The following is a 14,464-nucleotide window of genomic DNA, read 5'->3' as shown; positions in this document are numbered from 1 at the left end:
GCAACAGTGAGGAGGGTAACAGAAACGTTGGATCCGGCATCGGATGACAGGAATTGTATAGCGCAGGCAGAGACGCCTCAGGTACGGAGAACTCAAATGATAAGGAGAAATATTAAGTAAAAAATTGTGAAGTGAATATTATGATGTGTTTCATTTAAAAGGTGACAGATTGTCATTTACAAAGACAGTGAAACGTACACTTTCGAAATCGTACGAGAACACAGGCAAGATTGTAAATGTCAGTCCGTATCAGATACCAGAATCCCGAAAGAAGATATTACGTAAACGTGCAGAAAAAAGTGTTAGCGGACGATATTATTGTAGAAAGACTAAGACCATGGAATGCGCCAGTATTATCAGCTCCCAGAAACGTCGATGCCAATAGAAAACTAAAATACTGGTTGGTGAGTGACTATCGTAAGGTAAAGGAGATATATCGGTAATTCTCGATGAGATAGGAAAATCTAAGTACTTTTCCACATTGCATTTAGCCAGTGGATATCGGCAGAAGTTGATGGAACATCAGGACAGGGAGAAAACAGCATGTTGTGCTAATTATCAGCAGTATGAGCACAAGAGTATACCTATGGATCTGAAAGGAGCACCTAGTAGATTTCAGAGATCAATGAAAGTCGCATTGTCAGGATTACAGGGAAAAAAATGTTTAGTATGTTTGGACCATATTATCTGTTACAGAAGCTCTTCAAGAGAACATAATGAGAAATTAAGCGAGATATTTGACAGAGTAACGGAACGCAGGCTGAAGTTGCAGCCAGACATGTGAATTTTTATGGAACTTTAGTTTAGACCACACGTGTACAGAAGGAAATTCAATACAGTAACAGCCTACAAGCCACTAACGTGGCTTTTTTACTTTTTTTATTTATTTTTAATGCGAAAGAACCATCATCGCGTTTATTAAAATGGAAATTGAAATTATAATAATGTTCGTACAAGATTAACAATCCAGGAACACTGAATACCAGTGCAAATCAATTAAGGAGAATGTGAGAAAGTGATGAATAAGCTCAGGTGATCGAAAACGTAGAGCCAGTTAGAAGAATAACTGAGGTTACTGAGTTTGAGGATGTTAGAGCTAAGTGAGGAACAGAAAGCCGAAATTATGAAGGAAGTACATGACAATTCATTGGGGGGACATTAAGGGATTCATAGGAACATGGACCATCTAAATAAATATAGTTCATGGAAGGGAATGCAAAGGGACATCGAGGAAACTATTAAACAGTGTGATAAATGTCAATGAAGTAAATTCACACAAAGTAAGACCAAGATAAAATTAATTGTTATGGACATGGCAGAAACCATGTTTGACAAATGTCATACGGATATAGCCAGTCCAATAAATACAACCGCAGAAGACAAGACATGTATTTTCACTTTTCAGGATGGTATGTGCAAGTTTACCGTAGCGGTTCCGATAGAGAAGCAAGACGCAGACACAGTAGCAGGTAAATTCATTGAAGAAATTGTATTAAAGTATGGTATTCCTTCAATAGTATTGACACATCAAGGTTCTAATTTTCTAGATGAAGTGTTTAGAAGAGTACGCAGATTACTGAGAAAAAAGAAGATACGGACAACCGCAATCCACTTGCAGACAAATGGAGCATTGAAAAGCACACATCCGACGCTGATGGCGTATTTGAGGCATTTCATAAATGACGATCATAAGAACTGGGACAAGAGGGTGCCCTATAGCACTTTTATTTTCGATAGTAAACGACGTAGCAGCACAGGGTATAATTCTTTTCAATTAATTTTTAGAAGAACAGTGAATTTACAGAGAATATTACAAAAGGAGACAGCCGCGATAGGAAGTGATTATGAGGATTATTTATATCAGTTCAAAGCTAGGATGCAAGAAGCACATTGAGTAGTGAGAGAGGCCAAAAACATAGTAATAAAGACAAATAGGAGACAAGACTGGAAAGTAAATTTTAATATATTGGAACCTTATAACTAAGATGAAGTTAGAAATGTAAGATTAGGATGTCGCTTACAGACCCATCATGATGCCATCCAGTGCAATAACCTGGCTTCTGATTACCATCAGCAGATGGTGAACCTATAATTATCACAGGTACGGAAAGATGGCTGGTATCTTGGAGATTTACGCGATATAGATATCACCTGGGACATACTAGCACCGTAAAGGCGACATCAAGATAACCAGTACGACATGGAAATTGGTAACCTATGTGAATTTGAGGGCACTAGATGAAAAATTTCAAAATGTAAGAAGCACAGGATTAAAAATGATCCAACAATGTAAACAGGGACGGGATCAACTAAACATTAGCCAAGTAGAATGTAGTATGCCAGTTAACGAGCTTACGTACAATTTAGAACCATTGCAGGAGACCAAATCCATCATAAATCAATTAACAACGCCAATAAAGAAACAAGAAAAGACGTATTCTTAACTTTGTAGTGTAAATCAGTCAAATTTGATTCGGAACCTTAGACGAGGCAGACGCTGCTTATGACAAAACGCAGAGCTGTAGAATGGTGTCAAGATGAGAACAGCTGCTGAAATTGTCCAAACAACAACAACTGGCTGTAGTCCGAGCCACATTGTCAGGTTTGCACAAAACCATAGATTCATCGCGGCCAATGGGCAATTACTCAAAAATGGAATGAATATGTTAGACCAATTTATTCCATTTTTTTCTGAGTAGCTCAGATCATGGGCTCAACAGGACTGCCGCATTCATGACGAACAATGAAAAACTTTTGCAATTGCAGATTTATTTAATGAAGTAAGTATGGAATACGAGCAATTTGTAAGTGCGATAATTCACGCTGAAAAGGTCATTCTTGCTCCTCAAATTGTAAATCCAGTACAGATTGTTAAATATGAAATGTTAATTCAAAATGAATTAAGAGAATTAAAATTTCCTACACTTCTAGTAGAAGAATATGAGTATAAATTATTGAAAATTATGGATCTAGATTTATTTGTAAATAATGGGATATTGGGCTATTTGAATAGTACTCAACTAATTGAAAACAAAGATTTTAATATCTATAAAATGTTACCGGTTCCAGTTAAGTAAAGTTCTGGTACAGAACAAAACGCTTACATTGAAACAGAGAAGGAATATTTGCTGGTAGATGGCACTAAGAAACTGCACTAAGTTACCACTTGATCAATTAAATTGTAAAGAAATGGACAATCAAAGAAGGATATTTAACGAACACATGTGTTTAGTTCACTGTACAACCAGGAGGATAGTGTGGTGAAATTTCTGAAAGAGCGCATAGCCAGTAACTGAGCCAAAAAATGATTTCATTAGCAAGAAGTTCATGGACTACTTTTGGCATTAATAAGTGGCTATATGTAATACTTAAAGAGGAAGACATCACTGTTTTGTGCAGCACGTATCCAGCAAAGGATATTAAATTAAATGAAACAGAAATATTCAAATTTGAGAAAAACTGTAAAGGACGTGGATCATACGTACACGATCAGGCAACGTGATACAGACAAACTATACCAGGACAGAAGTAATATCAGATGTGAATATGAACTTAGATTTTTGTAACGAAGTGGAAATAAAAATCAGTAGCTCAGAAATACAATCTGAACTGCATTTAAAGCATATCACATCCAACTTAGAAGACATACTAGCAGCGGGTAAACGAATAGAAAACACTGATAAATTCATAGATAAAAACGAGAAAAGAAGGTGCAGATTTATTCCACTGCCACATATTTGACCATAAGTTTAATTACTTGTATTACTACATCCTTTATGCTTTGCAAAATACAATTGTTGCAAATAATTACACAAGAAATTTTTTGACGAACCTAGAAATGGGAACCGCTGCCAATGTATTTCTCTCAAGACCATAGTAGTTCAAGCACCGGAAATAAACAGAATATCCTTACGAGCAGTACAGACAGTGGAGGAAACGGTCATATATGAAAGAAACCCGAGAAACAAAATGACCAAGTGGTAGTTACAAATAGATTTTAAGATGTTTTCTTTCAAGTGCAGTATAAGGTCAAATGGATGTAAAAACTTTTAATTACAATAAGATGTTTCCTTTCAGATATAGAACAAGATCAAATGGATGCAAAGACTTTGTAACTACGGTAAGATGTTTTCTTTTAGGTATAGTAGAACGGACAATTGATGTAAAAAGAAAATTTAAACGGCACTTTGAATAATGCACATTAATGTGATTTTGCGGGGAGATGTCAAAAGCATAGAAAAGTTACTAATTTTAATTGTATGTCAGATCATAAAATGTCAATAATTTTAATTGCATGTCAGATCATAACGGAAAAAGTGCGCTTGGTTTTTCACTCACACAGGGAAATTAAACAGGACATCTGGGGCATATAACGTGCCTCAAAGCTGCTGGACAGTGTTTGCTTCTCCGAGGCTGGTTCAAAAATGGTTCAAATGGCTCTGAGCACTATGGGACTTAACTTCTAAGATCATCAGTCCCCTAGAACTTAGAAATACTTAAACCTAACTAACCTAAGGACATCACACACATCCATGCCCGAGGCAGGATTCGAACCTGCGACCGTAGCGGCCGCGCGGTTCCAGACTGTTGCGCCTTTAACCGAGGCTGGTCAAACGGGTATGTCGAGGAAAGCTTCCGAGAGAATATGCCCGACAGATATCGCAGAGGGCCGTGTACACACAGGATCGCTGTAGACCGAAATAAAAGCTTAGTGAGGGGCAGATTAGAGTGCAGTGACACCAGGGATGACAGTAGTGGAGTGGAAGGAGACTCGGCGAGTAATCCAAGCAGCCGAGTGCAGTAATGCTCCACAGCAATAGACACTCCAACTGTGAGAGGACGATGATGGACCATGGTGGACACACGGCAACTATGAGCTTAGTAACAATTTTCAGCATTCATTGGAATAACACTGAACAGAGACTATCTGTCTCTATCTCAAAGAATTAAGTTAGAAGAATTTCAGTGAATAGCAGGAAGAGCTTACTGATTGATACTTGTCTCTTTTGCTGTAGGATAAGTGGCCTCTAACTGATAGTGAATTATTTCAAAGTATTCATGGCTTACGGTTTAGGCCATGTGGTCAGTCTTTGATAAGCGTCCTTCCTTGTGACTGTTGAAACCAGTTAGCAGGCTGAGTGGCAATGAAAGCACTCGCCTCTAATAAAGGCCGTTCCTAGTGACTATTGAAAGCATCAGACACTCTGTTAAGGGGTTCTGGTGTGACACCTCTATAAACAAATGCATTGATATAACAATAAACGAACTGACTTACTCTAATATTTTGCTACTCCAGCAGATCAATCCTGCAAATTCCAAGAAAATTACCAACCTGTTGTAATCGAACACCCATCCCAACCAAGGGGATTTCCTCACTCTCATCTCTGCTATGAAGTCTGAAGCTAACTAAACCCATATTGTCCTGACTGCACCATGCTGATGAAACCGAAGCCAAACGAAAAAAAATTGGTGTAGAGGAAACTCTTCTGGAATGCGACATACAAATTTGAAGTCAAATGTGTGGGGTGGTGTTAGCATTGTCGTTAACATATGCACTGCGCCACGCAGGCAACACCGAAGCCGAAAGAAAAAGAACTGGTGCACAGAAACTATGCCGGGACGCGGCAGACAAGCTACAGAGATAAACACAACCAATAAGAAACGAGCGAAGAATGTTAGCAAGAAGAGAGCCTACATTTCATGAGGTTACCACTGCTGCGCCTCTATCTTTAGGAGAATAAATATAACATTTGTGAGTAGTGGAAACACGTGGTTAAACCACTCTGCCTACAACAATCAGATATGCTGTTGAAATTTCCTGGCTAATCAAAACTGTATGTTAGTCCAAGACTCGAACTCGAGACCTTTGCGTTTCACGTGTAAGTAATCTACTAACTTTTTAACTTTTTTTTTACTTTTGAGGTTACATCGGACTGATAACTTCAACAGCAACCGAAATGCAGTTTAAAAAGTAAGGGAATGTGTGAACTCAAACTCGGGACTTTGTGTCTACATTTCACCACGTCTGTACGGAGCAATTTTTTTCCTCTTTATTTAATTATTTTTTTGCCATGGAGAACCAAAACAACGAAAAGGAAAGTATAACTTTATTAAGACAAACATTTATATATCGCACCTGCTGTCAAAAGTGCTTTGGAATCGCATCACTATAAGCGAGGAGGATGAATATAAGGGTAACAAATAGCTGAGAAATGGAGGAGAACCAACTGATACCCCTCCGTCGTGGCAGCAGCACGTGGGGGCAGAGTGGGCAGGGGTCAGTCAGACACAAGAGGCTTGGCCACGGCGTCCCCATCACTATCAGCACGATCGTTGGCGATACAGGGAGGAAATAAACACTGTGCCCCTCAAAAAACCGACCAGTAATTGAAAATATGAAGGACAGAGAGGGTCGGCGCCGTCCAGGTGTCAAAATATCTGCGGGAATGGGAAAATAAACGAAAAAATGAGCGCTCCATATGCACTTGACTCACCCCAACTTCGCGAAAGTTTTCCAATACTGGGACCATCTTTGTGTATCGTCATAAGTATTTTGTAGAAAATTTCGGTAATAGAGACGCCATTTGTCATCATCGCCGTAAAGATACTTAATCGTTCGCTCTTTGATCGAAATGACAGCCCGTGACTTAGTTGTCGGAAAGTACTTTACGTCTGGGTGAATGAAGGACTCAGGTGTAATGACATGCGGCGGTACACGGAGATAATAGCTACTAGCTACACTCATGGAAATTGAAATAAGAACACCGTGAACTCATTGTCCCAGGAAGGGGAAACTTTATTGACACATTCCTGGGGTCAGATACATCACATGATCACACTGACAGAACCACAGGCACATAGACACAGGCAACAGAGCATGCACAATGTCGGCACTAGTACAGTGTATGTCCACCTTTCGCAGCAATGCAGGCTGCTATTCTCCCATGGAGACGATCGTAGAGATGCTGGATGTAGTCCTGTGGAACGGCTTGCCATGCCATTTTCACCTGGCGCCTCAGTTGGACCAGCGTTCGTGCTGGACGTGCAGACCGCGTGAGACGACGCTTCATCCAGTCCCAAACATGCTCAATGGGGGACAGATCCGGAGATCTTGCTGGCCAGGGTAGTTGACTTACACCTTCTAGAGCACGTTGGGTGGCACGGGATACATGCGGACGTGGATTGTCCTGTTGGCACAGCAAGTTCCCTTGCCGGTCTAGGAATGGTAGAACGATGGGTTCGATGACGGTTTGGATGTACCGTGCACTATTCAGTGTCCCCTCGACGATCACCAGTGGTGTACGGCCAGTGTAGGAGATCGCTCCCCACACCATGATGCCGGGTGTTGGCCCTGTGTGCCTCGGTCGTATGCAGTCCTGATTGTGGCGCTCACCTGCACGGCGCCAAACACGCATACGACCATCATTGGCACCAAGGCAGAAGCGACTCTCATCGCTGAAGACGACACGTCTCCATTCGTCCCTCCATTCACGCCTGTCGCGACACCACTGGAGGCGGGCTGCACGATGTTGAGGCGTGAGCGGAAGACGGCCTAACGGTGTGCGGGACCGTAGCCCAGCTTCATGGAGACGGTTGCGAATGGTCCTCGCCGATACCCCAGGGGCAACAGTGTCCCTAATTTGCTGGGAAGTGGCGGTGCGGTCTCCTACGGCACTGCGTAGGATCCTACGGTCTTGGCGTGCATCCGTGCGTCGCTGCGGTCCGGTCCCAGGTCGACGGGCACGTGCACCTTCCGCCGACCACTGGCGACAACATCGATGTACTGTGGAGACCTCACGCCCCACGTGTTGAGCAATTCGGCGGTACGTCCACCCGGCCTCCCGCATGCCCACTATACGCCCTCGCTCAAAGTCCGTCAACTGCACATACGGTTCACGTCCACGCTGTCGCGGCATGCTACCAGTGTTAAAGACTGCGATGGAGCTCCGTATGCCACGGCAAACTGGCTGACACTGACGGCAGCGGTGCACAAATGCTGCGCAGCTAGCGCCATTCAACGGCCAACACCGCGGTTCCTGGTGTGTCCGCTGTGCCGTGCGTGTGATCATTGCTTGTACAGCCCTCTCGCAGTGTCCGGAGCAAGTATGGTGGGTCTGACACACCAGTGTCAATGTGTTCTTTTTTCCATTTCCAGGAGTGTATTATTTGGCGTGCTAGGAGGGAGACAACCTCAATTGCTCCACAACTGAGGTGGTGACTGTCGATGTCCAGATTCTGATATGCAGAGCAGAGCAGCGTGTCCCGCAGTCCACTATCGTGAACCGTTTGAATGGTGTTGAACTTTTCAGAGGCTATGTAGTAACGCGTGGCCCCTACCGATTATGGGAGGAATCTCCGGTGTACATCGCAGGGCACCGCAACCTGGGGCATTTGAGTTCAACAACGTGACAGTGTATACCTCATAACAAAAATCCCTTAAAATCCTTCGGAAAGGGCGGTAGCGTTCGCGGACGTAGCTAAGTGCCACGATAGAGAAAGACACATGCATAAATGACGGCGGAATGTTAGGCACCGCCATCAGGGGAATGAGAGATTCGAGGGAAGAAGGTCCAGTATGTGGTACGTAAAAGATTCACCCCTGCCGCGTCACTGTTTGAACATGGCAGTCATGAAGAGCGCATCCACACTGCTGCGAACGTTCCAGAGTCGGAGCACTTCTTCTCTTGGAAAGAGGGCAAGAGTTTCGTACTTCAGTTTTATGGGCGATCCAACCGTCAGAAAGTATCCCAGGCCCGCCTGTAGACGCCGGCCGATCACAGTAGGCCGCGGCAGCAGCTATGCAATATGGATCATCCGAGAAGCCACTTATGTGTTCAGATATGTGACACGTTGCTATCGGTCGAGCTAGACTAGGAAATGTCGATAGATCGTCCATGCATTAGCCGCAGGATACGGCGGTAGCTGACCGCCGCGGATTTGTACTCGGATGGGGTGAAATCAATGCAGAGTCGGGAAATTGTTGAACGCATGGAAGAGGTGCCAGTTCTTCCAGCGTGAGGACTCACCCCTTCTGCATTGCCGCCATTTTTCCATAATTACACTACCCGTCACCGCTCCACACTCCGAAAGTACTCTTGCGACCTCCTCCCTTGCACAGATCAAGTAGCAACAGGTCATCTACGTATGCTCGACATCTGGAAGTATAAAACCTTAGTTCGAGCCCGCATCTCGTGGTCGTGCGGTAGCGTTCTCGCTTCCCACGCCCGGGTTCCCGGGTTCGATTCCCGGCGGGGTCAGGGATTTTCTCTGCCTCGTGATGGCTGGGTGTTGTGTGATGTCCTTAGGTTAGTTAGGTTTAATTAGTTCTAAGTTCTAGGCGACTGATGACCTCAGCAGTTGAGTCGCATAGTGCTCAGAGCCATTTGAACCTTAGTTCGACCCCTGATAGTGCGCTCGTCAGCCACCCAGTGAGCATTTCCAGAGCTACCGCTATCATAACAATAATAGCGGCAACCCCGTCGGAGCGAGTGGCGAATAGGGACTGATTCTGCGACCCGTCCATCGACCAGAACCGAACACTGTGCTCCTTCGTGAATACATCCCAATGATGCAGACAAGAAATCGCATATTTGCCATAATCGTGTGTAGGGACTCACTGCGCAACCTGTCGAAAACGCTATCAAAATGAACCGCCACAACTGCCGCTTTAAACTGACACTCCTTGGCCACTACTGTCACATCTCGGCAGTCTCTACTGGCCGTTTCGACGTTCGCCGCACCACCCAGACTCGTTTGTTTTGGGGAAAAGTTTCTACTAAGGTGCAAGCGACAATGCAGAGACACGAGCCGGGCGAAAATCTTATAGTCTGCGTTAAGCAGAGTGATGAGGCGGTACCCCAAGCGACATCTTATATACTCGCACCGGTATACCTTCCATAAATGCTGGTAGAATCGACATATATGGCTGTAACAACAGTTCGTTGTCCATTTTTGTCCATGTCGGAGCCATTTCGACTCGTAAGGCTCCAAAGAATTCACCAGATAGCCGATAGATTCCCGACGATCTGTACATAGCACCCATGGCGATTGCTTCACAGACTTCGTCGCTGCTCAAATCTTCTATCATAGCACCCGCATCCACACGTATAAGGGCATAGGAGACATGTATGCCGGTAGGATCGAGGTTCCTCGATGGAGCTATCATCCTCCCGATGGAGTTTTGATAGTGCTTCAGAAATGCACTGACAATTTCTGCCTGACGTGTTACCCTTTGTGGCCGGCAGGTGATCAACTCCGTGACGAAGTGCTGACGTCGTCGGTTCCATTCTTGCACAGCGTAGTATATCGAGGAACTCTCATTCAATATCACGTTCTGGTGACATGCACGCACCAATACTCCCTGAATCTGTCCTGGTGGGCAGTCATCCAAGTCGCTAAGTGCTGCAGAGTAGAATTCGGTTCTATGCTGCTATCTCCCTTCTGTATATGATTAATGTACGTCGGATCGCCAGTGTGGCACATCGAGCCACCAATCAAGAATAGCCGTAAACAATCCTGTTCGCCTTTCACATGCCTGTCACAACTATTTGTTGCCGACAGTCGAGATCTTGGAGATTTTGAACACTGATCTTCCATAGGGTTCGACTCCTCCACACTTCCCAGCGTGGGAGAACCTTACAGATGTAGGCGCTGTAATCGGGAAACATCGATAACCAACCCAACGTTTCATATCTTTTACAGCAACGGCAAGGCTCATAGATGTATAAATGTGATCCAGTCTTTTAGCCAAATTATTTCATTTGGGCATCTCCGTGGAGCACCTCCCACATGTCACGAAGCGCAAGTGCTCGAATGACAGAGTGCTGGTAGATGTTGGGTTGTCGCCACTAATCCTTCTGGCTGAGAACACTATTGAAATCCTCACCAAGGACGGTATGTTCGTGACGTACAAGGAAGAGGAGGTAATATCTTCTGCATAAAAGCGTGCCCTGTCTCGCCGTTTTCAAGAATCCGGCACAGTGTAAATGTTAATTATGCTTGTTTCCAACGTCGTGAAGGCCATTCCTCTGGCACAGAGAATATACCGGACGTTATCGATGGAGAACCCATCACGGTTGTGAGAGGCTACCCCGGCGCCATTATGATCCCCAGGAGATGCATAGCACCGGTATCTAGCGACGTGCGGTTTCGCAGCGAAGTGAACCTCCTGCATCAATGAAATGCCTATATCATACGCCCAAATCATCTCCTTTAGAAGACGTTTCTCGAATGGTGAACGTACATCGTCAGTATTCATCTTTGCATTTCGGCAGGCATGACACTGCTTCCCATCCTAGCAGTGTGTGCCAGGATTAGTCAGCATCGATGCGGGATCAGTCTGGTGGAGGCACCCATCCGCCAAGCTCCCTTCACCGTCATCAAGCATCAGTTCTTGGCCTCGGGCACCGGCGAACCCTCCACGCGGTCCGGAGTTTCCTTAATGCCATCACCCGATGCAGGAGCAACCAGTGGCGCTTCGGTTTACATGTCCTCACTCTTCGCTGGCACCAAAACAGCAGCCTTGTCTGTTATACCGGCCGAATTTGAGCCTTCCAGATGGGCATCACATGCCTACGCTGATGGAGGCACCGATAGGTGGAGTTCCGATGTTGTTTAATGGCCTCAATCAGTTGCGAAGATGCCTAGGCGTCGTTCGGTTGTTCAGCCAGATCATCGTCAGGGCCCTCGGAAACATTCCGTGCAGACGTCGTACGGCGCTACTTCTTGCTCTTTTTGGGGAACGCTATCTGAGTGACCACTCCTCCGTTTCATGGGATGAGAGGGAGTCACGCCTGTCCGCCAAAAAAGCCTTCGTCGGAACAATAAGGCAATCGATTCCTGTTGCAGTACCTGTCGCATGATCACCCAAAGACTAAACTGATGCCGGAGGAACGATCGAATGAGGTACGTCACCCGTCGCCGCCACCCATTCCTCCGAGTTTTCCTGGGTAAGGCCGTCCCGACTCACTAACGTGTCCGCTTCCCGCCGATCTTCAGGCGGTACAGAGAGGACCGTCGCATAAGCGACCGGTAGCACTGCCATCGCCGGTGACGGTGCTTGCCTGACAGTAGGCAGTTGAGTAATCTGTCGATGCGTACAACTCGCCGGAGGTTACCTTCTTATCCAAATTCAGAACAGGTCCGTGGCTGACCATCGTAAATCGGCAGCTCCCGGCAGATAATGGCTTTTGGTCAGATGCGATGGTACATGGCTCTTGAAATTAATAGTGACTTGACGTACCCCGTTAAGAATGTCCTTTAATTGTGGCCATCGTTCCGCCGTGTGCCCATGTATGTTCCGTATGGCCGGAAGGCCACTACGTCATCGGACGGGAGCTCAAAAGGCAGCTCGAGCACCCATCCGGTCTGGGTCCCCACACCCACATGTTCCACTGTGACCACACCGACGTTCTCGTCCGAATGCAAAAACGGAGGCCGGGTCTTGTCGTCAGCAGAATCCTCTCACTCGCAGAGTTGTTAATCACCTTTTAACATATACAGTGGTACTAACTATGGAAAGGTTTATTCCTAGAAGTTCCGTTGCCAGGATCTTAACATTTCCACAGAGGAAGCATTCCACTTCCAAAGCATCCGATCTTGCGTATTTTTTGCAGAAGCTGAATCGTAATGTAGAATTCCTATATTTATTCGCCATGATAGATAGAGACTGGCACCCGCGCAGATGAACTCAGAAAGGTAAACAAAATCTCGCTCACACGCCTCGCAAGCGGAAATACCGCACGTCCGCTTCGTGCGGCCGCTAGAGTCGAATGTCTGTGACTCGAACTCGGGACTTTCGCTGCTGCTGCACCAAGTGAGTTAAAGGAAGGAGACGAGGTACTGGAGGAAGCAGAGCTGCGAGGACGAGTGACGAGTCGTGCTTAGGTAGTTCAGTTGGTAGAACCCTTGCCCCAGAAAGGCAAAGACCCCGAGCTCGACCTTTCTGGAAACATCCCCCAAGCTGTGGCTAAGCCGTGTCTCCGCAATATCCTTTCTTCCAGAAGTGCTAGTCCTGCAAGGTTCGCAGGAGAACTTCTGTGAAGTTTGGAAGGCAAGAGACGAGGTACTGGCCGAAGTAGAGCTGTGAAAACGGGTTATGAGTAGCTCAGTTGGTACAGCACATGCTCGAGAAAGGGGGAGATCCAGATTTCGGGTCTCGGTCTAGCACATAGTTTGTTGTGTAAGAAGTTTCATATCAGCGCACTCTCTGCTGCAGAGTGAAAATTTCATGTAGATATGATATTGCCGTAATATTTTTTCGGCCCTGTGCGCCAATAATGTTTAACGTTCGTGCGAATGTAGGGAATGTCGTCCCAGAAAGAATGACTTCTGCACCCAAGCTGCTGCTAGAATCTCGTGGCATGATTTTATCTTACTTAATTTCATAACTGTACTACGCAAAGTTAATAATAAATCAACAGTTGCATCTTAGTCCGTCATACTTTCTGAACTTTACCCACCAGTAACTAAATGTTTATCACCGCCAAAAATAAGAGGTGATATTCTCAATTAAGTTGGGCAAGGGGAGTCCCACAAGTATTGAGTACTGAACGTTCTCGACAGAAGTATTTATTTCCGGACATGTGTCTACAGGGCTTTTAATTATTTTTTGACCATTACTGTTTCCTGTAACAATATGGCAATTTTTTTTTCAGATATCCTTCACAATTTGCTATGGGCTGCTCTGTAGTGATTCGAAAAACAAGAGAAAATAATCAGCAATAGAAAATAAAGCAAGCAGTGCGATGGCAACGGCGACTTACCGCATGTGAATCAGGTAGTGTGTGATCGGCAGGTTGTGGTTGTTTGGTGGGGGCGCCCAAGACAGATTGACAGTCCTTGATGTGAATCCCATGATCAAAGGCCGACCAGGTGGGTCTGGCACATCTGCAAACATACAAATACATGCTTCATGAATCACATATAGCATTTTCAGTACAAGTTGAATGCCGGCCCGTGTGGCCGAGTGGTTCTAGGTGCTTCAGTCTGGAACCTCGCGACCACTACTGTCGCAGGTTCGAATCCTGCCTCGGGCATGGATGTGTGTAATGTCTTTAGGTTAGTTAGGTTTAAGTAGTTCTAAGTTCTAGGGGACTGATGACTTCAGATGTTAAGTCTCATAGTGCTCAGAGCCATTTGAACCATTTGAAGTTGTAAATGAGATGAAATAATACAATATCCTGTCAATGAAAGAAAACCTTAATTCTTCTTTATCCACACCATACCTTTTATAATAATTTTTTACATATAATTTCACTCTACATAAATAGTTTCTTTGTTGTTGAATGTCATCGCTTTGTTCTAGCTGCAGTGACACGTAACGCTTTTAGTTATGTATAACCTTTAGTTATTGACTTCTTCGGCTTGACTCCATTACAAAAAGGAAGCTGGTATAATTAAATTTCGTCTTCTTATCTTTCTGCTTTTACGACCTCATTAGACAACTTCAGTCAGTCATTTTCTG

At 44.9% G+C, this 14,464-nt stretch overlaps 1 protein-coding gene across 1 annotated transcript in view; it reads right to left on the bottom strand.

Moving 5' to 3' along the window:
• The window catches only part of LOC126471563 (neuronal cell adhesion molecule-like), a 761,819-nt gene extending 747,937 nt beyond the window's left edge, over positions 1–13,882 (bottom strand). The window contains exon 1 of the mRNA XM_050099792.1: positions 13,764–13,882. Coding sequence (XP_049955749.1) covers positions 13,764–13,855 — 92 coding nt within the window. The 5' untranslated portion in view covers positions 13,856–13,882. The remainder of the gene's footprint in view (positions 1–13,763) is intronic.
• Between the last annotated feature and the right edge of the window lie 582 nt (positions 13,883–14,464).

Source organism: Schistocerca serialis, chromosome 3 (genome assembly GCF_023864345.2).
Source record: "Schistocerca serialis cubense isolate TAMUIC-IGC-003099 chromosome 3, iqSchSeri2.2, whole genome shotgun sequence".
Taxonomy (NCBI): domain Eukaryota; kingdom Metazoa; phylum Arthropoda; class Insecta; order Orthoptera; family Acrididae; genus Schistocerca; species Schistocerca serialis.
Note: the sequence above shows the minus strand (reverse complement) of the source record. Positions and strands in the feature narration are given on the sequence as shown.